General features: G+C 44.2%; 3 protein-coding genes, 3 non-coding genes and 1 pseudogene across 15 annotated transcripts in view; 1 reads left to right on the top strand and 6 right to left on the bottom strand.

The window, feature by feature from the left end:
- Window positions 1-3,345: 3,345 nt before the first annotated feature.
- On the bottom strand, window positions 3,346-10,519 carry C19H18orf32 (chromosome 19 C18orf32 homolog). 3 transcript variants are annotated; one of them, XM_011754149.3, is made up of 3 exons: window positions 10,395-10,519; window positions 5,270-5,457; window positions 3,346-4,107 (listed from the first exon to the last, which is right to left on the bottom strand). In XM_011754149.3, the coding sequence occupies exons 2-3, from the start codon at window positions 5,432-5,434 to the stop codon at window positions 4,042-4,044; spliced, it is 231 nt and encodes a 76-aa protein (XP_011752451.1). In that variant the 5' UTR covers window positions 5,435-5,457; window positions 10,395-10,519; the 3' UTR covers window positions 3,346-4,041. The 3 variants fall into 3 exon arrangements, with proteins under 3 accessions (XP_011752451.1, XP_011752452.1, XP_070941476.1); XM_011754150.3 differs by lacking the exon at window positions 10,395-10,519 and adding an exon at window positions 10,231-10,386; XM_071085375.1 differs by lacking the exon at window positions 10,395-10,519 and adding an exon at window positions 8,042-8,066.
- A 62-nt stretch (window positions 10,520-10,581) lies between these two features.
- Window positions 10,582-26,207, top strand: part of LOC105489393 (lipase G, endothelial type) — a 114,104-nt gene continuing 98,478 nt past the window's right edge. For 4 of the 8 annotated variants that reach the window (XM_071085366.1, XM_071085367.1, XM_071085371.1 and 1 more), the window contains exon 1: window positions 22,359-22,553. The gene's annotated coding sequence lies outside the window, so the exon portion shown is untranslated. The other 4 variants (XM_071085370.1, XM_071085368.1, XM_071085373.1 and 1 more) reach the window with 3 other exon arrangements.
- LOC105489389 (ribosomal protein L17) lies at window positions 11,665-15,867 on the bottom strand. The gene is made up of 6 exons (XM_024795244.2): window positions 14,981-15,867; window positions 14,852-14,892; window positions 13,952-14,086; window positions 13,609-13,707; window positions 12,536-12,727; window positions 11,665-11,761 (listed from the first exon to the last, which is right to left on the bottom strand). Exons 1-6 carry the CDS (start codon window positions 15,018-15,020, stop codon window positions 11,714-11,716), a joined length of 555 nt encoding a protein of 184 aa, XP_024651012.2. The 5' UTR covers window positions 15,021-15,867; the 3' UTR covers window positions 11,665-11,713.
- On the bottom strand, window positions 12,422-12,485 carry LOC112427973 (small nucleolar RNA SNORD58). The gene has a single exon (XR_003019765.1). It is a non-coding gene; the product is annotated as a small nucleolar RNA SNORD58 (small nucleolar RNA).
- LOC112427972 (small nucleolar RNA SNORD58) lies at window positions 14,730-14,794 on the bottom strand. Its single transcript, XR_003019764.1, has one exon. It is a non-coding gene; the product is annotated as a small nucleolar RNA SNORD58 (small nucleolar RNA).
- LOC112427974 (small nucleolar RNA SNORD58) lies at window positions 15,123-15,188 on the bottom strand. Its single transcript, XR_003019766.1, has one exon. It is a non-coding gene; the product is annotated as a small nucleolar RNA SNORD58 (small nucleolar RNA).
- Window positions 18,256-26,207, bottom strand: part of LOC105489434 (signal recognition particle subunit SRP72-like) — a 35,844-nt pseudogene continuing 27,892 nt past the window's right edge.

Here is a 26,207-nt window from a genome sequence, read left to right as displayed (position 1 = left end):
TTTCATGTTTATATAGATCAGATAGGTTCGTGTGTGTGAAACACCCCTGCACAGTGCAGGCACAATGTGTTTAACAAATGGTAACTCTTACTAAAAAGGCAGCCCTGACCTTCACACAGATGTTGATATTTTAGGGCAAAGAAACAGTGGTATCAAACAGTGGCTACCAACTCCAGCCCATGGATAACTGATAAAAGCTTTTACCAATCAGCCTTTAAAATAAGAAAAATATGAACAAAATAATGAATTTTTCATAAAATTAACACTTTTCATAAGCTTATTCAAACTAATGGCTATTTTTATCCACTATTCCCATGTTCTTTTGGTATCAAACTGTCTTCTATGAAATACTGGTAATAAATTGTAGCTTTTTGATATACTCCTGCTTGGAAAAATCAAAAGTTGGCAATTACATACTAGCCACCCCAATCCTGCTTTTAAAATGTTGCTAGTATGAAAACTACGACTGGGAACCAGTTTTCTAGAGAGCGAGACTTGTTAGAAATGAGAAAGGCCTTAGGAGACCCGTAGCTCTCTGGAAAACGGGCTTAAATAAATTGGAATCATCCTGGGGACACTCCAAAATTATCCATACTCAACCTCCTAAAAGTATTGAATTAGAAAACTGCTGTGCTACAGAAAAAAATGAGGGATAAACCAAGAAGGAAGAGGATAGGGAATCTAGAAACAAGGCATCCAACACAGGAGGGTGGCAACAGCAAGTCCCTAGGACTGCAGTGTGCACCAGGTCTAGGCAACAGCTAGGCAAGACAGGTGTATGGAGAGAAGGTAAATTGGTCACTCCAGGAAGACACCACCTGTATATGAAAAGGGATGCAATCACAGTGCATTAACCTGTGCAGTGAGCAACAGTGCATGCTCATTCTCCCAGGCAGTGTCCCAGCAAGTCAGACAGCACTCTTGAGAGGGAGCAGTAGCCCAGAACCAGTAACAGAAATACCACCATCCCTGGGCCCAAAAGGGCAGGAGGAAGGACAGGTTAGGAAAAAGAAAGGAGTCAGGTGGAGTTGGCTGCCTCGAGTGTTCCTCGAGGTGCACTGTCTTCTGGCTGAGGAACAGCTGGCTTGAAGTGACCTTGCAGAGAGGGCCAAGGGAATAAACACTCTGCCTTCATTCTCCTCCCTCCCTCTATCTCCTGCTATGGATCCCTGTTGACCAAACCCAGCAGAACCCAGAGGCATGGTAAGCCTGTTGTCTATATAGCTTCGTTGGGCTGAAAAGCAGGATGAGGGGAGCAGAGACTTGGAGGGGCAAATGAAAGACACCTGGCACACTCATGCTATGCACACTGATAATGTAAGCAAAATGTATAAAAGCACATCGGGAGGATGTGTGGGAGAAGCAGAGACAGTGTAAGATAGCTGTATCTCAACCATGACAGAAAACAATGTCTAAAGTTGATGGCTAAAAAAATAACAGTATAGCTAGGCAGTGGCTCATGCCTGTAATCCCAGCACTTTGGGAGGCTGAGGCAAGAGGATCACTTTGAGGCCAGGAGTTTGAGACTAGCTTGGGCAACAGGGCAAGACCCCATCTCTACAGAAAACACAAAAATTAGCCAGACATCGTGGCACACACCTTAGTTCTAACAACTCAGGAGGCTGAGGTGGGAGGATTTTGAGCCCAGGAGTTGGAGGCTGTAGTGAGCTATGATCATGCCACTGCACTCCAGCCAGCCTGGGTGAGAGACCCCGTCTCAAAAAATGAAATGTTTATATGTATTATTTATAAATATGGAGATAAACTTTAAAAATCCACAGCTCAATAGGTAAAACCTCTGGGGAGCAAAGAAGTAGGGACAATTAGAAATGTTGTAATACTAATTTTTTAAAAAATGATGTGTGGGGCCAGGCGCGGTGGCTCACACCTGTAATCCCAGCACTCTGGGAGGCCAAGGTGGGCGGATCACAAGGTCAGGAGATCAAGACCATCCTGGCTAACACGCTGACACCCCATCTCTACTAAAAATACAAAAAATGATCTGGGCATGGTGGCGGGCGCCTGTAGTCCCAGCTGCTCAGGAGGCTGAGGCAGGAGAATGGTGTGATGTGAACCCGACAGGCGGGGCTTGCAGTGAGCCGAGATCGCGCCACTGTACTCCAGCCTGGACAACAGAGCGAGATTCCAGCTCAAAAAAAAAAAAAAAAAAAAGATGTGTGGGCCAGGTGCAGTAGCTCATGCCTGTAATCCCAGCACTTTGGGAGGCCCAAGTGGAGGATCACTTGAGCCCAGGAGTTCGAGATCAGTCCAGGCAATATGACAAAACCCTGTCTCTACAAAAGAATACAAAAAACATTAGCTGGGTGTGGTGGTGTGCCACTGTAGTCCCAGCTACTTGAGAGGCTAAGGTGAGAGGATCACTTCAGGACCAGAGGTCAAGGCTGTAGGGAGCTGTGATCATGCTGTCGCAGTCCAGCTTGAGTGACAGAGTGAGATCCTGTCTCAAAAATAAATAAATAAATAAAAATGATGTGTGTATTTAGGAATAAATTAATTTTCAAAAAGTTGTTAGAAGGTTACACACAAAACAAACTGGGGCAGACTCTGGACGCACTGCCTATGAGTTAGCCTTGCACCACAAGGAGAAACAGTGTTCAGGAAAAGGCTGCTGTCTAACAAAAACAAACCATACGGCGAAAAAAAACAATTGATTGCCTCTGTGGAGCTGGAATAAGGGAATGAGAGTTGAGAAAAAACATTCGCTTTTCATTTAGGATGCTCTTGCATTGTTTTACTATACATACCTGTTATTTTTATAATACCATTTATACCTTAAAAAAGTGTATTTGCTAATGAGAATTTATCTTATCCCTCAGGTGGCTTTGGACATAAAAGCTAAGACCTGCTGATTTATATGATTTATATCAAATAAAGTCCAAGGTAAGTCAGTGACTTGACCAGACACAGAACTTAACAGAGCCTGAGTTAGGACCCGGACTCCACTGGGTACCCAAGGGCAGGAGTCCCTTTTAATCTTTCCCAGCTTCAGAGGGAACAAAAAATATAGATAAGGATGCATCTCATCCTCTTTGAATATTTACAGGTCCCTACACTGAGTTTTCAAAGCCCAAGATAAAAATCACATAGTGCCCAGGTCCAGACCCAGGCCCAGCCAGCCATATGAGTGAGCCCAGAACAGCACAGAACTGCCCAGTCGAGTCACTGCTGCTGAAAACCACTGAATTTTGGAGTGTCTTCTTAGGCAACAATGGTAACTGTTGTCCCACCACCACACAGATCCCATCACAACATCCAAATTCTGCCTTCTGACATAGTGAAAAATTTCCCTTTTGAATATTTAAATAGACTTTAAAAGAAAAAGAATTACCAGTTAAACTGAATGTTTAATACATTTGTAGGAACAGAAGAAATGCAGTAAGGATTAACATTTTATAATTACATTAGACATTTATGTAAAAGATGTTTCATTTTTCAAAGAAGTTTCCCCTTTTTCCCTATCTTTTTTTATCTTCCTTAGAGCAATAAATAGTAATTACTACATTTGTGGACAAGCTGCTCCACTGTGTTGGACAGTAGTTATAATATCTTTATGTTTCACATCATTATTACCTCCCAAGATTCTACCTGCATTTCCCTGCAGTTTCACTGGACTGTTTCACAATAAAATTGTACTCCACTCAAATTAGAAGAGCCCAAAGAAAGTAGAGCAAACAGCAGTCAAATTCCTATGAATTAGATAGAGAACCAAGTATTTTAAAGTGCTGATTTAGTAACATAATGTCTACTGGCACAAACCTTCTATTTAATCATATTATTCAAACAGCAATAACAAATGAAAGCTACATAAATGAAAAAGGAACTTAGGAATGAGGTCATTAAATATAACTAACTACATTTTAAATACAGATATCATGTATTTCCTGATTAGTATCAGGTAAATATCTAGACTCCTATCCTGAATTCCGGTCTCAGATAAAAAGGTCAGAGACAGTTACAAGGAAGATGTTTCATATTATCAGGTCCATTTTTTAAATGATGAGGTCCTTTAGGAAAACTGCTTTAGTCTTTCTTTTTATCAGAGATTTCTGTTGGTCCTTTTGTTGGTAATCCATTCATGTCTGCACCCTAAAACGAAAAAGCATTTTAGAAATCATTATAACAAGCCGGGTGTGGTGGCTTATGCCAGTAATCCCAGCACTTTGGGAGGCTGAGGCAGACGGATCACCAAGTCAGGAGATCGAGACCATCCTGGCCAACATGGTGAAACCCCGTCTCTACTAAAAATACAAAAATTAGCTGAGTGTGGTGGCACGTGACTGTAATCCCAGCTACTCAGGAGGCTGAGGCAGGATAATCACTTGAACCTGGGAGGTAGAGGTTGTGGTGAGCCGAGATTGTGCCACTGCACTCTAGCCTGGTGACAGAGCGAGACTCCATCTCAAAAACAAAACAAAACAAAACAAAAAAAGAAATTATTACAACAAAAAGATACTAAGAGACATTCTCTTTTTTTTTTTTTTGAGATGGAGTTTCATTCCTGTCACCCAGCCTAGAGTGCAGTGATATGATCTCAGCTCACTGCAACCTCTGCTGCCCAGGTTCAAGCGATTCTCCCGCCTAGCCTCCTGAGTAGCTGAGATTACGGGCGCCCACCACCGCGCCTCACTCATTTTGGTATTTTTAGTACAAATGGGATTTCACCATGTTGGCCACGCTGGTCTTGAACTCCTGACCTCAGGTGATCAACCCATCTTGACCTCCCAAAGTGCTGGGATTACAGGTGTGAGCTACTGCGCCAGGCTGAAGAAACATTGTCTTTAAAGACAGACAACAAGCTCCAGAGTGAAAATATTTTGTTTCCAGAAATGGGCAGGGTGGCTAAATTAGTGCAGCTGAGTACAAAGTTGAATCTAAAAAAGCACCAATTCTAAAGACAACAGAGTTGTCCACTCATTTAAAAAAATTTCTTTTTAAATCTCCATGATCCTTCTAATTAAATCTCTTACCAAAGTCATCAATCGGTGAAACTGGATTGTATTCGTATAATCTCTCCTCATCCATTAGCTATTTACTATCACACTTATCAGTCAGGAAATACTGGTTATCATTTTGGCCAAAGGACAAATGCATTAATCAGAGGCCTACTTTAAAACTTTAATTTAAGCCAAATGTTAGACAAACTATTGAAGCTTCTGGTTCTAAAACTTGTCTTTCCAAAATCTAAGTGTTTCACCCAAGTACCACCCCTGTTCACTGCTCATAATTCAAGACATGTGAATGTTCTTACCTTACAGTCCACTTTGCCTTTGTTTGGATCGTTGGATTCTTGTATTGCTTTCTTAGGCCATATACGGCTAACGAAGGGGGAAATCAGAGGGTATATGTATGGCTCCAGGAATTTTTTGTAGATCCAGAGCAGAACTGGAATGACGATACAAGGAATGCACACCATTTTCCCGAGCTTGAGCTCTTCAACTGTTGATATATATGAAGAAAAAAATCAGTTCATCACAGATTAGTAACTGAAGGAATTTACCAAAATTAAGATATCTGAAAGGGGACAGATGTGGTGGCTCACGCCTGTAATCCCAGCACTTTGGGAGGCAAGAGGATAGCTTGAGCCCAGGAGTTCGAAACCAACTTGCACAACAGAGTGAGATCCTGCCTCTACAAGATCAAAAAATTAGCTGGGCATGGTGGCGTACTCCTATGGTCCCAGCTACATAAGTGCTAAATAAAAAGCTGCTATCTACAAGGTAAAGAAATAGGCCAGGTGCAGTGGCTCATGCCTGTAATCCCAGCACTTTGGGAGGCTGAGGCGGGCGGATCATGGGGTCAGGAGTTTGAGACCAGCCTGGCCAACATGGTGAAACCCTGTGTCTACTAACAATACAAAAATCAACCGGGCATAGTGGCGTGCGCCTGTAATCCCAGCTACACAAGAGGCTGAGGCAAGAGAGTTGCTTGAACCTGGGAGGCAGAAGCTGCAGTGAGCCGAGATCCCAACACTACACTCCAGCCTGGGTGACAGAGCAAGACTCCATCTCAAAATAAAGAAATAATAGGTGGTAGGCATGGAAATAATAATGAGGTGCCTGCCTCCAAACTTCCAATCGCTGCTCCCTAATTATGAATTTGATGATACAGGAAAGACAACAACATTTAGTAGGTGCTAGGCAGTTTACATATATCAACTCATTTAATCCTCAAAACAATCAGTGAGGTTGGGTGTCTTTGCTACTATCTCTATTTAGAGTTTTAAAAATGGGTCGGGCATGGCAGCTCACGCCTGTAATCCCAGCACTTTGGGAGGCTGAGGTGGCCAGATCACCTGAGGTCGGGAGTTTGAAACCAGCCTAACTAACATGGTAAAACCCCGTCTCTACTAAAAATACTAAATTAGCCAGGTGTGGCGGTGCATGCCTGTAATCCCAGCTACTCAGGAGGCTGAGGCAGGAGAATCACTTGAACCCGGGAGGCAGAGGTTGCAGTGAGCCGAGATTGTGCCATCGCACTCCAGCCTGGGCAACAAGAGTGAAACTCTATCTCAAAAAAAAAAAAAAAAGAAACAAAAACATTAAACTCAGTATTATGACTTATATTCCATTTCAGTGTGGAGTGGACATTGCGTGAATTAACTCCCAAGTCCTAATCTTTGGGGACTGACAATATCAATTAGCCAAACCTACAACGCTGATGGTAAATCTTGCAATACGAAACTTAACAAGACATTACTTTGAAAGACCTCTAGGCTGCAAATCAGCTGGCCTTTCCCAGGCAACAACTCTCCTTTGATATATTTTGCTTTTATTTTTAAGAACATAATTTAAGGTATATCAAGTAATAAAAAAAAATTTTACTGACTGAAGTGCGGTGGCTCATGCCTGTAGTCCCAGCAGTTTGGGAGGCTGAGGTGAGCAGATCATGACGTCAGGAGTTCAAGACCAGCCTGACTAACATAGTGAAACCGTGTCTCTACTAAAAATACAAAATTTAGCGGGGCGTGGTGGCGGGCACCTGTAGTCCCAGCTACTTGGGGGGCTGAGGCAGGAGAATCACTTGAACCCAGGAGTTGGAGGATGCAATGAGCCGAGATCGCGCCACTGCACTCCAGCCTGGGCGACAAAGCGAGACTCCGTCTCAAACAAAACAAAACAAAACAAATTTATTTAGTATTATCGTATGTTCTAAGTAAATTATCTATTTCCAAAAAACACCCATGCTGACCTTGTTGGTACATGACTGTAATCCTAGCTACTTGAAAGATGAAGGTGGGAAGATTGCTTCTTTGTTGTTGTTGTTTTTTAAAACCCTTCTCACTCTGTTGCCCAGGCTGGACTGCAGTGGCACCATTGTGGCTTACTGCAGCCTGGGCTCAAGAGATCCTCCCACCTCAGCCGCTGCTCAAGTGATCCTCCCACCTCAGCCTCCCGAGTTTGTTGATTTTAAGAAGCTCCAACATAATTTCTAATCATCAAGGAAATTAATGGTGTTAATTTGTTTTGAGACAAGGTCTTGCACTGTCACCCAGGCTGGAATGCAATAGCACAATCATCACTGCAACCCTGAACTTCTGAGCCTAAGTAATTAGCCACAATGCCTGGCTAATTTTAGAAAATTCTTTTAGAGATGGGGTCTTACTGTGTCGCCAAGGCTGGTCTCAAACTCCTGGCCTCAAGTGATCCTCCTGCCTCAGTGTTCTGGGTTGCTCAGATTACAGGTGTAAGCCACCATGCCAGGCTCAGGAGGATCACTTGAACCCAGAAGTTCAAGGCTGCAGAGAGCTACAATCATGCCACTGCACTACAACCTGGGCAACAGTGCAAGCCTTTGTCTCAAAACTAACTAACACCATGTATTTCCTAAATGATTAGAAATCGTGTGGGAGCTTCTCAAAATCAGCAATTTCTTAAAGAAGAACCAATACTTGTTCCATAATATATTATTACACCAAATGACCTCTTAAATTTACAAGACTTTTTAATCTCCTAGAATAGGATAGAAGGTCTTAAAAAGAAAGAAAGAAGCTTTCGAACAGTGCATAAGGCTGATAATTTACCATGTTAAGATTTCTTATTTTCAGGCCGGGAGTGGTGGCTCACGTCTGTAATCCCAGCACTTTGGGAAGCCAAAGCAGGTGGATCACTTGAGGTCAGGAGTTCGAGACCAGACTGGCCAACAATGGTGAAATCCCGTCTTTACTAAAAATACAAAAATTAGCCGGGCGAGGTGGTGGGTGCCTGTAATCCCAGATACTCTGGAGGCCTAGTCACCTAGTATTGCTTGAAACCAGGAGATGGAGGTTGCAGTAAGCCAAGATCGCGCCACTGCACTCCAGCCTGAGTGACAGAGCAAAACTCCGTCTCAAAAAAAAAAAAAAGATTTTCAAAATATTGCAAATTACATAGCATCTGCTGGCAAATGAGTCAGCACCATCACTATGCTAAGGCATTTTAAAATTATTCACAACACAGGTAAACAGTGGTATAGATAATCCAATCTGAATGTGTCTTTGAAATGAATTACAAGCAAGAGCTATAAACAAGAATGTAAATTGAGGTTGGGTGCGGTGGCTCACACCTGTAATCCCAGCCCCTCGGGAGGCTGAGGCGGGCAGATCACCTGAGGTCAGGAGTTTGAAACCAGCCTGGCCAACATGACGAAACCCCGTCTCTACTAAAAATACAAAAATTAGCCAGGTGTGATGGTGGGCGCCTGCAATCCCAGCTACTGGGGAGGCTGAGGCAGGAGAATTGCTTAAACCTGGGAGGCGGAGGTTGCAGTCAGCAGAGATCGTGCCATTGCACTTCAGCCTGTGTGAGAAGAGCAAAACTCTGTCTCAGAAAAAAAAAAAGGCAATTGATTTTTATTTTTTTGAGACAGGGTCTTGCTCTGTTGCTCAGGCTAAAGCGCAGTGGCTCAAACATACCACTTGTGTTCAGAGTTCACTGCAGCCATGACTTCTCGGACTCAAGCCATCCCCCTTCCTCGGCCTCCTGAGTAGGTAGGACCACAGGCCCCCGCCACTATGCCCGACTAATTTTTTAATTTTTAGTAGAGATGAGGTCTCACTGTGTTGCATATGCTGATCTTCAAGTCCTGAGCTCAAGTGATCCTCCCACTTAGGCCTCCCAAAGTGCTGGGATTACCGGATCCCGGCCTAATTTTTTTTTTTTTTAAATAATTAGCCAGGAGTGGTGGCACGCGCCTGCAGTCCCAGCTACTTGTGGAGCTGAGGAAGGAGAACTGCTTGTGCCGGGAAAGAAGCAGCTGCCGTGAGCTATGATGGCCCACTGCACTCCAGCCTGGGCCACAGAGGCAGACCCTGTCTCAAGATTGAAAAAAAAAAAGTTGTAACCTGTCCAAAGTTCTCACAGAGGGTAACTGGTAACTAGAGCTGGCTAAGATCATTATTTCCAGTTCTGGTTTTCCTCAATGCTCTTGCCTTTTCCTCTTCCAAAAACACAATGGTCTTGTTTTTACCAAACTTTCCAAACCAACTAAACCCCTTCAAAACAACTGGTAATGTTACCAGTAATGGTTTAGTGACCGACAGGCCCTCCATCAAAAAGATTCATTTTTACTTCTGCAATTGTGTTTTAAGTAAGTTCGCACACAGCATGGTGTACATAAACTCTCGAGAACAAATACTACTAATCACTTATTCCACAATTATGGCTTTTAAGGGACTTTTTAGCTCTCTTCAGAATGAAGCCTACTTGTATCTTATCTTTTAATCTTCATAATTCTTCGGTAAGATATTTTACTTCACACATGTGGAAACTGGGTCAGAAAAGTCTAGAAGGTGGCTAGGAGATATTATTAATTATTCGCTCCAAGCCAACGAAGCGAGCAAAATGGATTAAAGCTGTTGCACAGGAATCTTCTTTCACTCGACTTCAAGTTCAGACAATAGAGCAGACAGTTAAAGTCTGAGGCTCCATCCGAAATAGGTCAGGCAACACAGGGAAAGCCACCTTCCTCCAAATCATCCAGTAGAGCATGTAATCTTAGTGGAGACAGAGGGAGCGGGGACAGGTTGAGTCAATGACAATGACTGAAAAGAGGGAATAGAGGCCTAATGGTGAAGGTAACAGAAGGGATGTGAAACCGATACTTGGCCACGGAAAAGAACAAAATCAGTATAAACCATCGGAGAGGCAAATCCAAGCCCCGAGGGCGTCGGTGGTGGACAAGGAACACACGGGGAGGGGAGGACGGCGGAGCGCGCGTGCGGAGGGAAGGTACCCTGAGAGAGAAGGCGGGCACCGCGTAGGCCGGCGGGCCGCGACCGCCGAGGAGGGAGGAGGCAGGAGGCCGCGCACTGGCTAGGACTCTGCGAGCGCGGCCCGGGCTGGGCCTGCGGAGCAGCTACAAAGCCCAACCCAGGCCGCTAGCCGGGACACACTCACCCAAGACCGCGGAAACGCAGCTGACAATGTCCGCACTTCCGGAGGGAGGGACGAGCCGCAGCCGAGCCAATGGGCGCCCTCAAGGGGGACGACAAAGGCGCGCCTGCGTCAGCTCCGGGGCTCACGGCACGCAGCAGTGTTGCCCATGGGGATGGGGCAGGACTTCCGGCTCTGCGTCCTGCAGGTAACGCGCAAGTCCTGCATCTCCCAGGTACCCAACTGAAAGCTCCGCTCCGGGAAGAAAGCCTGACCTGACTACTCCGTGACCCAGAACGCAGGATTGAAATTCAGAACGCTACCTCGGTAAAGGATGACGCCCGTGCAAATGGCGCGGCACCCACAGGGAAGGTGGCAGCTAGGCCGTTCAGAGGCAACTGAATAAGCTATTAGTTTTGCTCGCTTTTTAAATTCAAGGGCAGAGCAAACGAACATTAACTAAGGCCAACTTTGCAAACATCAGTTGCTTAAAAGCAGTTATATCACTTTATAAACGGAAGTACTGACACTCACTAGGAGGTCAGTACGTGTTGGCGATGATGCGTGGAAACTGGGACCCTCATAAACCGCTGGTGGAAATGTAACGTGCAGCCTTTTTGTAAATATTTGCAAGTTCCTCAGATGTTTAGTCAGGTAACCTTATTATCAATTCCACTCTAGTATATACTCGAGAAATGAAAACACAAAAATCTGCACACAAAGGTTCACAGTAGCATTGTTTAACAGCGAAAACAAAACCCTGAGTATCAACCTAAAAAATTTAAAAACCTGAGCCTGAGTGCTGTCATGACACTCAAAGGCAATGCTCAATGGAGCCATTTCCAACTGGGGATGACCAACTGGTATACTCACACACTGGATTATTCTATAAAGAAAACCATTGCAAATTCCTTTTGAGATAATGAAACATTTTTTTTGAAACAGGGTCTTGTTCTGTCTTACCCACGTTGGATTGCAGCAGTGCTCACTGCAGCCTCCCACCTCAGCCCCCCAATTAGCTGGGACTACATGGAAGCGACACCACACTTAATTTTTGTATTATTTTTAAAGACAGGGTTCTTGTCATGTTGCCCTGGCTGGGCTTTAACTCCTGGGCTCAAGCAGCCAGCCTCCACCTCCCAAAGTGCTGGGATTATAGAAATGAGCCACTGTGCCCAACCATGAAAATGGTTTTTAATGGTGCAGGGTAAGCAATCTGTGTTTGTAATTCCAATCCTAAAAATTCTCATTTGATTCATCTTCTAAGGACACCTGAAATACGTTCACTAATAAAGACAACCAACATTCTTTTCCTTTTAATTACATTTATTTTAACGCTGAATTTACTCCCGTGCCATAAGTTTTTGTTTCTTCAGTTTCTTCTGGGATATCTGGGGAAAGAAAAATAGAGTGTTAAGTTTCTTAGAGAAACCCACAGTACATCTTGGAGGACTTCAGCTTATTCTGGAGGCAGGAAACGCAGTTGTTAAGGACTAAGGGGGAAAATACTTAAATGGTAGAAATCAACAGAACAGAAGTTCATTAGGTATAAAGAGAAGTGTACAGAAGCAATCAGGTTCTTGACTTGAAAGAACTGAATGCGATCAATTACTGAAAACAAGTTTCTTGGCCGGGCACAGTGGCTCACGCCTGTAATCCCAATACTTTGGGAGGCTGAGGCAGGCGGATCACGTGGTCAGGAGATCGAGCCCACCCTGGCTAACACGGTGAAACCTCATCTCTACTAAAAATACAAAAAATTAGCCAGACGTGGCACCTGTAGTCCCAGCTACTTGGGAGGCTGAGGCAGGAGAATGGCGTGAACCCGGGAGGCGGAGCTTGCAGTGAGCTGAGATCGCACCACTGCACTCCAGCCTGGGGGACAGAGCAAGACTCCATCCAAAAAAAAAAGAGGTTTTGAAGTGGCTATGTACATGTAAGTGGGGCCATCAGCAGATAATCATACAGGCCTGATGTACTGAATATAAAACTACCCTTTATTATTAGTCAAGAAACAAACTCACAAAAGCCAAAATAAGATAGGTGAAAGGGTTGCTCAGAATAGTTTTCTTTCATAGTTATTCCAAAGGTGTCCTAAGATAGTCATCACAGCAACCACAAATCTTTCTACTATCACAAACAAAACTGAGCAACTACTAATTTACCTTTTTCTTCTGGGCAACTTCCTCTTCTGGTTTAGGAACAATCTGTTCCTTTTCAGTAAGGATCATCTCAATGTGGCAGGGAGAGCTCATGTATGGGTTAATGCGACCATGAGCTCTGTAGGTTCGTCGGCGCATCTTAGGTGCTTTGTTCACTTGGATATGCTCGATGACCAGAGAATCTACATCTAAACCCTTGGGAAGAAAGGAAGGAGAATGAAACCAGGAACATCCTTAATTAGTAAACCACCACAAACTATCTTTGGTAAATATGAATTCCCAGCCTTGTTCCAAAGTCCTGCCTCAATGAAATCATTTCTGAAAGGCAATCCTTTTATTCTTCAAACAGCATGTTTTTAAGCAACTGTCTGCCTTCACCTTTGTGTCTAAATTGTCACCAGACTCAGTGTGCTAAATACATTGTCTATGAGTGGCCTTCCCAAAAATCGTTAAGACAGTGGAGAGCTGAGGGGTAAGGTAGAACCCAATTCAAAGTCTTGATGATAAACAGAATTTCTCAGCATGGCTTACAAGGTTTGGAGCAATACAGACCTAACCTAATTTCAGTTCTGGCCCAGACCTTCAAATGCAAAAGGCTAATGGGTAATATACAAAATGGAGAAATTTGTGTTTTGTCAACACAAGTTTATCATTGTTTACACTTGTTGAAATTTTAAACAATTTCTTTCCGAAATGTAACATGGCTCTTCTTTATGAAGGCAGGTCACAAACCACATTAATCACTGCCAAGGCAGTAACTTTGATAATTAACCATACTACCAAAAAGGTGTATGGCACAAAAAGGGTTAAAAGCCCTTGGTAAAGTACCTCCAGTGTAAAAAGACAGCAGAAAAATAGAAATACTAAATGTTAGGCTTAAAGAGACCACAGAGGCACGCTTCTGGATCTTCACAGAATTCTGCCATAAAGGGACTCCAAAAAAAAAAAAAAAAAAAAGGAAATAATTTAGTTCCGTGGAAACTGGAGGTAAAAATTTTAAAATCAAAGACATAGATCTGAACAGCCAACATTAATTAAACCACCCAAGTTGCACAGGATATTAATGGTTTGGGTACCTTAAGTTCAGCATTACTCTCTGCATTTTTAAGCATGTGCAGCAAAAATTCAGCACTCTTCTTGGGCCACCGACCCTGTGTCCAGCCCCACTGCTTGGCCTGAAAGAAAATGGAGATTGGTCATTTTCCTTGATTTAAATTAACATTACAGCCAAGATGAATCTATTTGATCCGACATCATGGCTTCTCAGAACATGGTTTATTTCACCATCAATCCAAGGTGTCCTCTGTCATTACAGCAACCAGAAATAGGTTTATCAGCACAGATCTTAGGCATTCTTATCCTATCCCATCACTTTTCCATTAAATTTTGTCTCTTCAAATGGCAACTAAGAATTCTCACCTGGGCACACCTGCCAACTCCACCATTGTAACGTCGGAATGGTACGCACTGTTTCTGTAAAGTGACATCTTTCAGATACTTCGTGGCTTTTCGAATATGCATACCCTTGATGGCCTGGGCAGTTTCACGAGTGTTCTAAGAGTGAAGAATAAAGTGTTGGTTAACTAGATCAAAGCATTGTTTACTTTTTAAAGTAAATGTGAAATTTTTGGCTTTTCAAAATGTCAAGTTATTTCTATTCTTTGGGGGCAAGGCAATTAAAAAAAACTTGTGACTAGGCCAGGCATGGTGGCTCACACCTGTAATCCCAGCACTTTGGGAGGCTGAGGTGGGTGAAGTCAGGAGTTCAAGACCAGCCTGACCAATATGGTGAAACGCTGTCTCTACTAAAAATACAAAAATTAGCCAGGCGTGGTGGTGCATGCTTGTAATCCTAGCTACTCAGGAGGCTAAGGAAGAACTGCATGAACCCAGGAGATGGAAGATGCAGTGAGCCGAGATCATACCACTGTACTCCAACCTGGGTAACAAAGCAAGACTCCATCTCAGAAACAAAAAACAAACTAACAAAAAAAGCCCTTGTGACTAAAACCCAGGGAAACTTCGTTGAAGCTAGACAAAACCCCCAAACTCCATTTATTCCATCATCATGTAGTACCATTAACATTTCCCATCGTGGTCTGCACACTAGGTTTTCAAATGTCTTTCTGGTACTTTTACTCAATTTCACAAACCCTACATCCTTACACCCCGATGATCAATGCCTAAATATAAGGTGGCCGCTCAGAATTTATTAATTTTCACGGTAAATCCAAAGGTGTCCTAAGAAAGTCATCACCGCAGCTACCTTTTTTGAGTGTAACATGAGGAACTGTTGGATCACAACTATGAATCGCATACCTTAAAGTGAACACGAAGATTGGAACCTCTTGATTTGCATGCTAGAAAATAAAAAACGTTTTGGTTAAGTTTTGGCATCTTATGCCAACCCCCAAGTAGGAAATAGGTATCTATCTCCTGTCCACTTACATTTCGTGGGGTTCTCCGGGTCAAGTGAATAGCGAACCATTTTCACAGATTACCTGGAGGAAAGTACAGTGTAATTGTGTCAATACGTACTTACAGTAACTCGGTATACGAGTTATTAGACAAGTATTAGACGATTCGAACAGCTGCTCAGAGAGTAGTTGTTTTCATGATTAATCCAAAGGTGTCCTAAGAAATGCCATCATCGCAGCCATCCTTTCCTCCACCCAGGGCTTTCTTCCCTTTTATCTGCCAGTAACTACAGCACTGCTTCCACAAAAGTAGCCACACGGACCTCACCAATCCAGTCTACCCTTTGGAAGAAAATACAGCCTGTTTCAATCCAATGCTGGATCTTCCAGGCGTAAAATGACTCGACGCATCCGCATGGCACAACTCAACTACAACCCTCTACCTCCTCCCTCCCGCTCTACAGAAACCCCTTTGCTGTCAGGGCTGCAGGTAGTACCGTCTCTCCCAACACCTTCGGGCTATGACCCACGTTAAGAACCCTCCGGTACGCAGCACTCTTGTAGAAATGTGTAAAGCCTCCACCCGACTTTATTTCCCCCAAAACTCTTCCTCGTTGCGGCCACAAATGTGACGCGTATTCGGCCATCACTCACCACTGGACACTGGATCTCCGGAGTCCGCACGCACCACAGGCGGCTCCACCAGTGAAGGAGCCCGGTCGTCCCATTCCCGCCCATCACGTCCCTCTGCGGACTTCAAAGACCGACCGGCCCCGGATCCCAAAGTTGGGCCCTCCGCCACGTCCCCCCGCATAAGAAACCACCGCCTCCAGCGAGGATTTAGTAGCTCTGGGAGTTCTCCTCCCGGGGACCTGGAGGCCGACGCCCCAGAGGCCAGGATGGCGGCGATGGCAGGAGGATTCAGCCCCGGGAACAACACAAGACACTCACTCACCTCAGGCCGCTTAGGGGAAGAGGAAGAGCGGTGGCTTCTGGGAGAACTCATGAGAACTTGACTTCTCGCGAGATTCGTAGCTGATGAAACGAGATCCGAGGAGGGAGGAGAGCGGAGGCGGAAGGGAGTGTGGAATATGTTTTTAAAACGTGTGAAAACGAATTGCCTCCTTAGGGACTGTCTCAAAGTTCTCTTTTTTTATACAGAAATAAAAATTTCAGGCTTTAAATGTCAGTCAATTAAAAACAGGGTTGTAGTTCTAGGACATCTACGTATTATTAGATATGAAAGAAAAATTTTATTTATTCGTCGGCATTAGTTAGGTTTGATTATGTGGCCCTGTACCCCTGAAAGTGGTTTGTAAATGGTCAATTAAAAAGATGAAAGGATGAGACGTAATTATGGTAATCAGGAAATTCTCAGGATGGGAATGTCATCCAATCAATTTTGTTATAACCTGTGTGAAAAATGCACTAACTGAAGGGTTTGGTTCAATGTCCTCATTGTTTCCCACTGCTTCTAGATCTTCATCTGGAGGAGAAAACCTGTTGGCATTTTCTTCCCTTTTTTCCTTCCCCAGGTCACCTCTCTGATTATTCCCTCATAGTCAGTGAAGCACTTAGCTTTTGTTAGGTCTTCTATTTCATGGCACCACCACTCTAGGCAGTTCAAACTCCAGGAGAGTAGATTCCAGGCTAGGCTCACCTGCTTCCTTGACCTCAATGTCAGAGACCTCAGCCCCAAGTCTCTCCCCTCCACTCCACTTCCATTGCTGATGCTGGATTCCCTGATGTTTCCTAGGTAATTCCCTCCCCTCACATGAGCTTTCAACTGCATGCTAACTCCCGGATAATACCCCCGCCCCACATCTTTCTCCTGAGCTAGACCCTGACAGAGAACTACTCCCTGGACATCCTTTCTGGGAGGTCCCTAAAGACCTGAGGTTATTTGAAACCTAACATGCCCTTAAACAGAACTCTTTATCTTCCCCCCATCCCCCAGCCGGGTTCCTCTTTTATGTCGCATGGTGACAAGAGTAACAACAGACAATGATTCTATAAGCTTACTAGATTCCAGGCAGTATTTTCAGTGTTTCTACATGTATTTCCTCAAGTAATCCTTAGGACAACCCTTTGTAAATGATGAAGTTGATCTGGCTGCTACAATGTATTAAAAAGAAAAAAAAAATGTGTTAAAAAGAAAAAAAAAAAAAAAAAGGAACTCTCCCACAAACCCAAGGTGCTACAGCTGGGAGTGGCAGCCCTGGGATCCAAGGCAGGCTTCTGCAACCAAACTCTGCATCCCTAGGTGACCCTGCGTTTCTCCCTTCCTTGGTTGGTGACTTCCCCATACACCTAGGATCTTAAACCAGAAAGATGAGAGACTCCCCTCTTCTTGTCTTTGCACATACAAATATTTAACAAAATCTGGATTATTCTCTTAAGTGGTCTTCTTGCACTATTTTTTTCTGCACTTTAATGTATCCTCCATATTCCTGACAGTCATTTTTCTTTTCTTTTCTTTTTTTTTTTTTTGAGACAAGGTCTCACTCTGTGGCCCCAGGCTGGAGGGCAGTGGTGTGATTTAAGCTCACTGCAACCTCCGCCTCCAGGTTCAAGCGATTCTCATGCCTCAGCCTCCCAAGCAGCTGGGATTACAGGCACCCACCATGACGCCCAGCTAATTTTTGTATTTTTAGCAGAGATGGGATTTTGTCATGTTGGCCAGGCTGGTCTTGAACTCCTGACCTCATGTGATCCGCCCACCTGAGCCTCCCAAAGTGCTGGGATTACAGACGTGAGCCACCACGCCTGGCCCTGACAGAGTCATTTTTCTAAAATGACTGTCAGAATGATCATGTCATTTTTGGGGGTTCCTTTTTTTTTTTTTTTCCTGTGGCCCCTGTTCCAAATATTTGGGGATGATATAAGAGCCTTCCGTGATCTGGCCTTTGCCTTCCTCATCTTTTATCCCTTCTTTCTCCTTCCCATATGGACTCCAACCCTATTTTCTCTGATTTTAGGGAGAAATCAAGCCTATAATTAAAAATAGTCACACCACATTTGATTCTGTCAGCCAGCATTGGATTAGATTAGAAGACATTTAAGCCTTGTGAGATCATTTCCTTTTGAGTGAATAGTTTGTCTTTTGAACCTTCAGTGATTTTCCTATAAAACTTAAATGAACTTTTTGTTTTAGATGGAATCTCTCTCTGTTGCCCAGGCTGGAGTGTGGTGGTTCATTCATAGCGCACTGCAGCCTCTTCTTTTTTTTAATTCTTCTTCTTGGTGTGTTACCTTTATTACATTCCTAGACTAGTTTAAAATTATATTCCTGAGACTAGTTTAAAAAACAGCCTGCAACAAGAATATTCTCATCACCAGCTACCTTTTCCACCTTTCTTCTTTTTCTGTTGCTGTTTCTTTTTTGTTGCTGGAGCCCCTGCAGGTTTCTGTGTCTTGGGAGTATGATGTTACTTGTAGAGGCAGATAGTGTCGCTGCACTGCCAGGTCTTGGGGAGGTGGGTGGGCTGCTCACAGTTTTTCTGGCATCCAGTTCTGATGAAGTTCCTGCAGTTGCTCCCTGGGTCCCTTTTCCAATCTGATCCTTACTTTTACCCTTCTTTCTTCCCTTGTAATAAGAATGTTCTTGCATTGGTAGTCATCTTTCTGGATCTGGGGTAACTTTTGCATCAGAATTCTTAGGCAATTTTCCCGTCTTTTTCTCTTTTTCAAATTTCCCCACCCTTGCCCCTTTTGTTGACCATCTCCAGTAACTTTTCCACCCTTCTTCCAAATGTTTGTAGCACCAGGAGAATTTTCAAGAGCCTTGACATCTACTTTTAGAGACATGCTTTCTGATAATGACAAGTGTTCACAAAGAGCTCTGTCTTTCTCTGGATCTACAAGTGAGTAAGCAGAAATAAGCTGTGCCAGGGTGTAAAAATCTTTTGGATTTTGTTTCTATTGCTATTCTAGGTCACTAATTGCCTCCTTCTTCTGTTTATATTTGAATTTGAAGTTTGCAGCTTCTTTTATCAAGGACAAATGAGCAGGAGATTTGGGCTAATGGTTTTGACACCACTGAATAGTTTGTGTGAAGACCTCAATGGCAATATCAATCTCTTCTTCATGGCGATACATGATCACGAATACAGACACCATGCCTGGTTTCTGCTCTAACTCCTCTATGCTTCTCAATATTACACAAGCTTAGAAATATTACCTTGAGAAATTTTCAGCTGTGCCATGATCAGCTTCATTTCAGCTGCATTTCTGGATATTGATCTGAAAATTCCTGAAGCAGCTCTATTGTTTTTGTGTGCTGCTTTCCAGGCAAACCTGGGCAGCTTGGATTAACACAGGTGGGAGATGCTCGGGACTTTGGGACTATAAACTGGTGGATATTTTGTGACATTAATTGGCCTGGTTTGTGTACATAGCAAGTAAAGCATTGTTAAATTCTAGAGCTTGTAGTTGTTTCTTGGAAAGCTCAAACTCCACTCTTTCTGCATTGATTAATTTCACCTTCTTCTTGGAGTCAAAGATGTTTTGGTCCGTGTTAATGGTAATGATGTTATTTGCAATTACAGCTAGTAATCCCACATCTGTTGGTTTCAGTTTTATTATTTGACTGTAAAGTTGCGAAGCCTCCTCTGTTCAACCCCGAAGCTGCAGAATATAGGCCATCTGACAATGAATGATGGCCAGTCCTGCCTGTGGGTCTTCCTCAGTCCCATCAGAGTCTTCTGATAATGAACAGCGGCAAAGATCTTCAGCTTTTTGTAGGATTTTCATGGCCTGGTTCAGCTGGCCTTGTCCAATCAGCGCACGTGCAGTGTTGTAGCACAGCTCATGTGTGCCTTCTTGGAGGCCCAAGTTCTCTGGAACTTTTCCCCAATTGCTTTGGGGAGTAACAACTGCTGAAAGGTTTGTTTTCCTTTCCTCATCATAATCATCTTGGGAGTTTCAGGTGAGATCTCTGTATACTGCTAAGCATGCATCATAGCATTCCAAACGGCATAACGCTTGTCCATAAAACTCCTTCAGTTTGTTTGTCTGCTTGTTGGCACTTTCTGTAGTCTTCAAGGCTTTCTTAATTCTGTTCAGCTTGTAGTTGCAGTATGTCTTTTCTTTTTTTTTTGAGATGGAGTCTCACTGTGTTGCCTGGCTGGAGTGCAATGGCACGATCTCAGCTCACTGCAACCTCCGCCTCCTGGGTTCAAGTGAAATTCTACTGCCTCAGCCTCTGGAGTAGCTGGGATTACAGGTGCTCACCACTACGCCCAGCTATGTTTTGTATTTTTAGTAGAGACGGGGTTTTGCCATGTTGGCCAGGCTGGTCTCGAACTCCTGACCTTGTAATCCGCCTGCCTCGGCCTCCCAAAGTACTGGGATTACAAATCACCTGTAATCCCAGCACGGCCCATTGTTTAATGACATTTTGTTCTTTCTTTTCTTTCCTGTAGTTTCCTGACTAGCTGCCTTACCCATTATTCTCATGTTCCTGGAATTTGTGATACAAAAACAACATATTGCCAATCAATAGCTTATGTTTTGTTTGTTTTGAGGTGGAGTCTCACTCTGTCACCCAGGCTGGACACACACACACACACACACACACACACAAAGTGGCACGTTCTCTGCTCACTGCAACCTCCACCTCCCGGGTTCAAGCCATTCTCCTGCCTCAGCCTCCCAAGTTCCTGAAACTACAGGCATATGCCACCACGCCCAGCTAATTTTTTGCATTTTTAGTAGAGATGGGGTTTCACTGTGTTAGCCAGGATGGTCTCGATATCCTGGCCTTGTGATCTGCATGCTTCGGCCTCCCGAAGTGCGGGGATTACAGGCATGAGCCACCGTACCCGGCTAGCTTGTGTTATTTTACTGTAAATTCTTGGTAAACAATTTAGAAACTGCCTCTTCTTTTTTCCTTTAAAAATCCACTTGTAATTGCTGCTAACCAGAGCATATATTCAAGGCAATTTGAATTTATGCTTCCAGGTTGCAATCCTCAAACTTGGCCCAAATAAACTACTTATATTATTTTTGACTCTCCTTTTGCCTTGTGTGTACATAATGTCATCTGATTGTCTCAGTTTTACTGATATTAACACTGGGCAGTTGGCCTGGCACAGTGGCTCATGCCTGTAATCACAGCTGTTTGGGAGGCCAAGGTGAGAGGATTGCTTGAGCCTTGGAGTCTGAAACTGCAGTGAGCCATGATCATGCCATTTCACTGTAGCCTGGGTAACACAGACACCATTTACAGAACCAAAAATTAAAAACAAAGACAAACAAACAAAAAGATGGGCAAATGAGTTCAGGAATTGTTGCTGTGACCCCTTCCTTATGAAGTTCCTCATCAGCTTTTCATCTGATTGCTTCAGGAGATATTAAAGTTCAGTGCCTACATTCATTATGTTGAAAAATGATGATTTTGTAATTCTGTTATTCCATTAGCATTTTTTATATTGTACTTGTGCAAAAAAGAACTTTCCCTCTTTCAATAATTTGATTATCTTTCAATATTTTTATACCATAGAGCAGAGAATAAGTTAAAAAATTGCAATAAATAATGCACATAGGTCTTGGATCCACGTGGGACATCATTGAGGGGAACCTGCCCTTGGTGCATCCAGCCTGCACCTAGTGCAGCTGAAGGGCACTAGGAGGGTCTTTGTTCCTTGGGTATGTTAAATAAACTGGGTTGTGCACCTGCATTTTCACTGTGACCTGTCATGTGAAGTCAGGTATGGAATTTTCCACTTGCGGTGTTATGTTGGCTCTCAAAAAGTTTTGGATTTTGGAACATTTCGGATTTCGGGTTTTCGGGTTAGGGATACTCAGCCTATACCACGTGTTGTGGCTGGATGCTTTACATTTACTATTAATAGTTCACAGGCCAGGCTTGGTGGCTCATGCCTGTAATCCCAGCACTTTGGGAGGCTGAGGCCGGCAGATCATCTGAGGTCAGGAGTTCCAGACCAGCATGGCCAATATGGTGAAACCCTATCTCTACCAAAACATACAAAAATTAGCCTGGAGTGGTGGCACATGCCTGTAATTCCAGCTTCTCTGGAGGTTGAGGCATGAGAATCTCTTGAACCCAGGAGGTGGAGATTGCAGTGAGCCGAGATCATGCCGCTGCACTCCAGCCTAAGTAACAGAGTGAGACCTTGCCTCAAAACAAATGAAGAATAAACAATAAAAAAACAAACAAAACAAAACTAGGTTAACGGAACCTCATGATTGGATGAGATGGCTGTGGCAGGCTGGGCTGCCCAGGAAGCGGACTCAGAGAGCAAACCGTGCGCCTGCGTTCCACACTGGAAGAGAGCGTCAGGAAGCCGAACTGAAGAGGGGACTGACGTAACCCCAACACTACTCCCCGACCCCGGGAGGATTCAGTAGCTGAAGATTCCCGCAGTTGCCTCACGTTGGGGGTAGGGCTGGGCATTTGTTCCTCCCCTATTGTTCGGTCATTGGCTGTGGGCGGCCCCAGAAAGAAGGTGTGACCTTGGGTGGGGCAGTCTTCTTCAGCCAATCCTCAGAGAGGACTAACCCAGCACTCTCAGCAGAGGGAGACTGAGTCCTTCATTCCTGGGAGGTGTCTGGGAAGCACATCGCAGTGTGCACTGCAGCAGGTATTCATGTGTCATTTTACAGATAAGAAAACTGAGGTTCAGAAGGGATAGAGCCAGGATGTGAGCCTAGTTCTATTAATACCTTTGAATCCTGTGCTCTTTGCCACGGTCCTTGCTGCCAGTTCTGCACATTTTCGTGCCTTCCCGGCTTCTTACCCAGGCCGCCATGTTTCCGGGTGATCTTGTACTCTCTGTTCTAGTCTTGCCCTCCTGTCCTGCCCCGGGCAGTCTGTCTCTTGGTCAGCTGTCTCTCTTCACCCCAGCTTTGGCTCTGTTCTCAGGGATTGATCCACCACATCACATTCCGTGTTCGCTGCTGCCTGAACTCATCAAGGCGGACCCAATGAAAGCTGTGTTGAGGATGACTATTCTGGTGCTGAGGCTGGGTACACTGGTGAGGCCAGGAACACGGGATTGAATTCTAAGCAGAGCATCAGGATAGCTGTAGCAGAAATCCAGGCAAAGGCCAAGAAGGTGGGAATGGAATAGCAAGCACTGAATTAATTAATTAATTAGTTAATTTTTTGAGATGGAGTCTTGCTTTGCTGCCCAGGCTGGAGTGCGGTGGTGTAATCTTGGCTTACTGCAACCTCCCCTTCCAGGGTTCAAGCATTCTCCTGCCTCAGCCTCCCAAGTAGCTAGAATTACAGGTGCCTGCCACCATGCTCGGCTAATTTTTTGTATTTTTAGTAGAGACGAGGTTTTGCCATGTTGGCCGGGCTGGTCTGGAACTCCTGACCTCCAGCGATTAGCCAGCCTTGGGCAAGTGCTGAATTTAAACACGGCTCTCCCGAGGACTTCTATTGGGTTCTGCCTAATGGTAACCACCGAGGCTTTGAGACTTCGCTTACTCTGCAGATCTCCTGGGAGCAGCAGGAAACAAGAAACCCTTAGCCTTTTCAAAGTAATGGCCATTCTCCTCACTGACCTGACAAAGACAGATGTCAAGTGGGCCCTGCAGGAGTTTGACAGTTTGTCCAAACAACTGTTTTTAGTTGAGGCTATAAATTCTTAGGAAAGGGTTTGTCAGTGTGGCACATTAAATCAGTTGGCCAGTATGGATTACTCTGACCATCTTCTCAGAAAGGAATGTCTTTGGGGATTTTCAGATGAGTGAATATTCAATGCTCTGTCTTTCAGCATTATCATCCACTTCTTCCTGCCCCTCGTAGAATTCTCTTTAGAGGATTGGCTCCTGGGCCTCCAGGATAGCAGGCAGTAGAGTAGGGTGGTGGGGGGAGAGGAAACTCTTAATCCCTTGCCAGGGATTTACTTTGTTCTTCTCATTCTGAGCCTCCCATACAATTCTGTTTTGAGCTTCACTTAGAAATTGGCCTTACTAGCTAGGAAAGGGGAATTCTTTTCGCAACAATCAGAAAATGTAATCCCTTCTCAGGCGGCTGGAGTCCTTTTATTCACCTCTCCAGACGTTGGGCTGCTGGCTGCTCCTCTCTGCGGCCTGGCTATCTCTCCCTTACCTCCCAGAGTTAGGGTAATAGCTGACATTTTTCTTCACTAGGCTTTCCTAAGGGATTTCATTCCGTTTGTGAGACACTTTAATTCCTCAAGCTGCAAAGTTTGCTTATTATTATTATATATATATTTTTTCTTTTTTTAGACAGAGTCTCACTCTGTTGCCCAGGCTGAAGTGCAGTGGCACCATCTCGGCTCACTGCAACCTCTGCCTCCCAGGTTCAAGCAATTATCCTGCCTCAACTTCCTGAGCAGCTGGGACTACAGGCACGTGCCACCACGCCTGGCTAATTTTTGTATTTTTGGTAGAGACGAGGTTTCATCATATTGGCCAGGCTGGTCTCGAACTCCTGACCTTGTAATCCACCTACCTCTGCCTCCCAAAGTGCTGGGATTACAGGCATAAGCCACCACACCCAGCTTATTCTGCATAATTTTTAAGAGGTGTGAATTATTTTAAGATCAAATTTAAAAGTACATTTTCTTTCTCATCTTGTCATTAACTGATGTTGGGTATGTGTGTGTGCTTGTGATTTTCCTGGCTGGGCCCTTGTATAACTTCAAAGAGGGCTGGTGCCTTGCCTTTAGGCTGCTGGATAGCACTCCTCCAGATCTTCCCCCTACTGAGCAGCTCCGTGGACCTGTGCAAATCTCTAACCAGCTTTGTTGGATGACAAAATACCCTGGAGAATATCAAGCCCTTTAACATACCCACTTTGTGCTCCTAGCCATAAGATCTCTTTGGCCATGTATGTGGGATTCCCATGAAGGAGAAGCCTCATTTCCAGCAAGAATCTGGCTTCCACCTAGACTTGGGAAACAGATACTGAAAAGCATATTGCTGATCAACTAGACAACCGGCTTCCACTCTTGATTGCCTGTGTAATCCATCTAGAGCAGCCAGAGCAATTTATTTATTTAAAAATTTAAAATTGGCCAGGCACAGTGGCTCACGCTTGTATTCCCAGAACTTTGGGAGGCCAGGGTGGGCAGATCACTTGAGGCCAGGAGTTCAAGATCAGACCGGCCAACATGGTGAAACCCTGTCTTTACTAAAAATAGAAAAAGTTGCTGGGCAAGGTGGCTCATGCCTGTAATCCCAGCACTTTGAGAGGCCTGGGCGGGTGGATCACGAGGTCAGGAGCTCAAGACCATCCTAGCTAACACGATGAAACCCCGTCTCTCTCTACTAAAAATACAAAAAATTAGCCAGGCGTGGTGGCACATGCCTGTAGTCCCAGCTACTTGGGAGGCTGAGGCAGGAGAATGGCTTGAACCTGGGAGGCAGAGGTTGCAGTGAGCCAAGATCGCGCAACTGCACTCCAGTCTGGGCGACAGAGCAAGACTCTGTCTCAAAAAAAAAAAAAGAAAAGAAAAAGAAAAAAAATTAGACGGGCATGGTGGTACGTGCCTGTAATTCCAGGTGCTTGGGAGGCTGAGGCAGGAGAATCGCTTGAACCCAGAAGGCAGAGGTTGCAGTGAGCCAAGTTCGTACCATTGCACTCCAGCCTGGGTGACAGAGTGACTCTATCTCAATAAATAAATAACAAGTAAAAATTCAAAATTATTCAAAAATTTAAAATTATTTATATGTATTTTGTAGAAAGTCAGATATAGCAGATAAGCAGATTAAGAAAATAAAATCCGGCCGGGCGCGGTGGCTCAAGCCTGTAATCCCAGCACTTTGGGAGGCCGAGGCGGGCGGATCACAAGGTCAGGAGATCGAGACCACAGTGAAACCCCGTCTCTACTAAAAATACAAAAAATTAGCCGGGCGCGGTGGCCGGCGCCTGTAGTCCTAGCTACTCAGGAGGCTGAGGCAGGAGAATGGCGTGAACCCAGGAGGCGGAGCTTGCAGTGAGCCGAGATCGCGCCACTGCACTCCAGCCTGGGCAACAGCGTGAGACTCCGTCTCAAAAAAAAAAAAAAAAAAAAAAAAAGAAAATAAAATCCTTATATTTCCAAAAGATTAACCTTCAATGTATATCCTTCTAGTATAGTGTGAGATATATACTTCATGTATGTATATACATATATACTTACCAGGTGAAATTATACTGTACATACTATTTCATAATCTGATTTTTTTCCAGTTAATCTCAATTTTACCATGTTGATACATTTTCATTTCTTCTAATACCTAACCTCAATTTCAGTTATCCCAGTTGTTCCCCAAATGTC

The sequence above is a fragment of the Macaca nemestrina genome, chromosome 19 (assembly GCF_043159975.1).
Source record: "Macaca nemestrina isolate mMacNem1 chromosome 19, mMacNem.hap1, whole genome shotgun sequence".
Taxonomy (NCBI): Eukaryota; Metazoa; Chordata; class Mammalia; order Primates; family Cercopithecidae; genus Macaca; species Macaca nemestrina.
The sequence above is the reverse complement of the archived record's forward strand: the minus strand, read 5'-3'. Positions and strand labels throughout refer to the sequence as shown.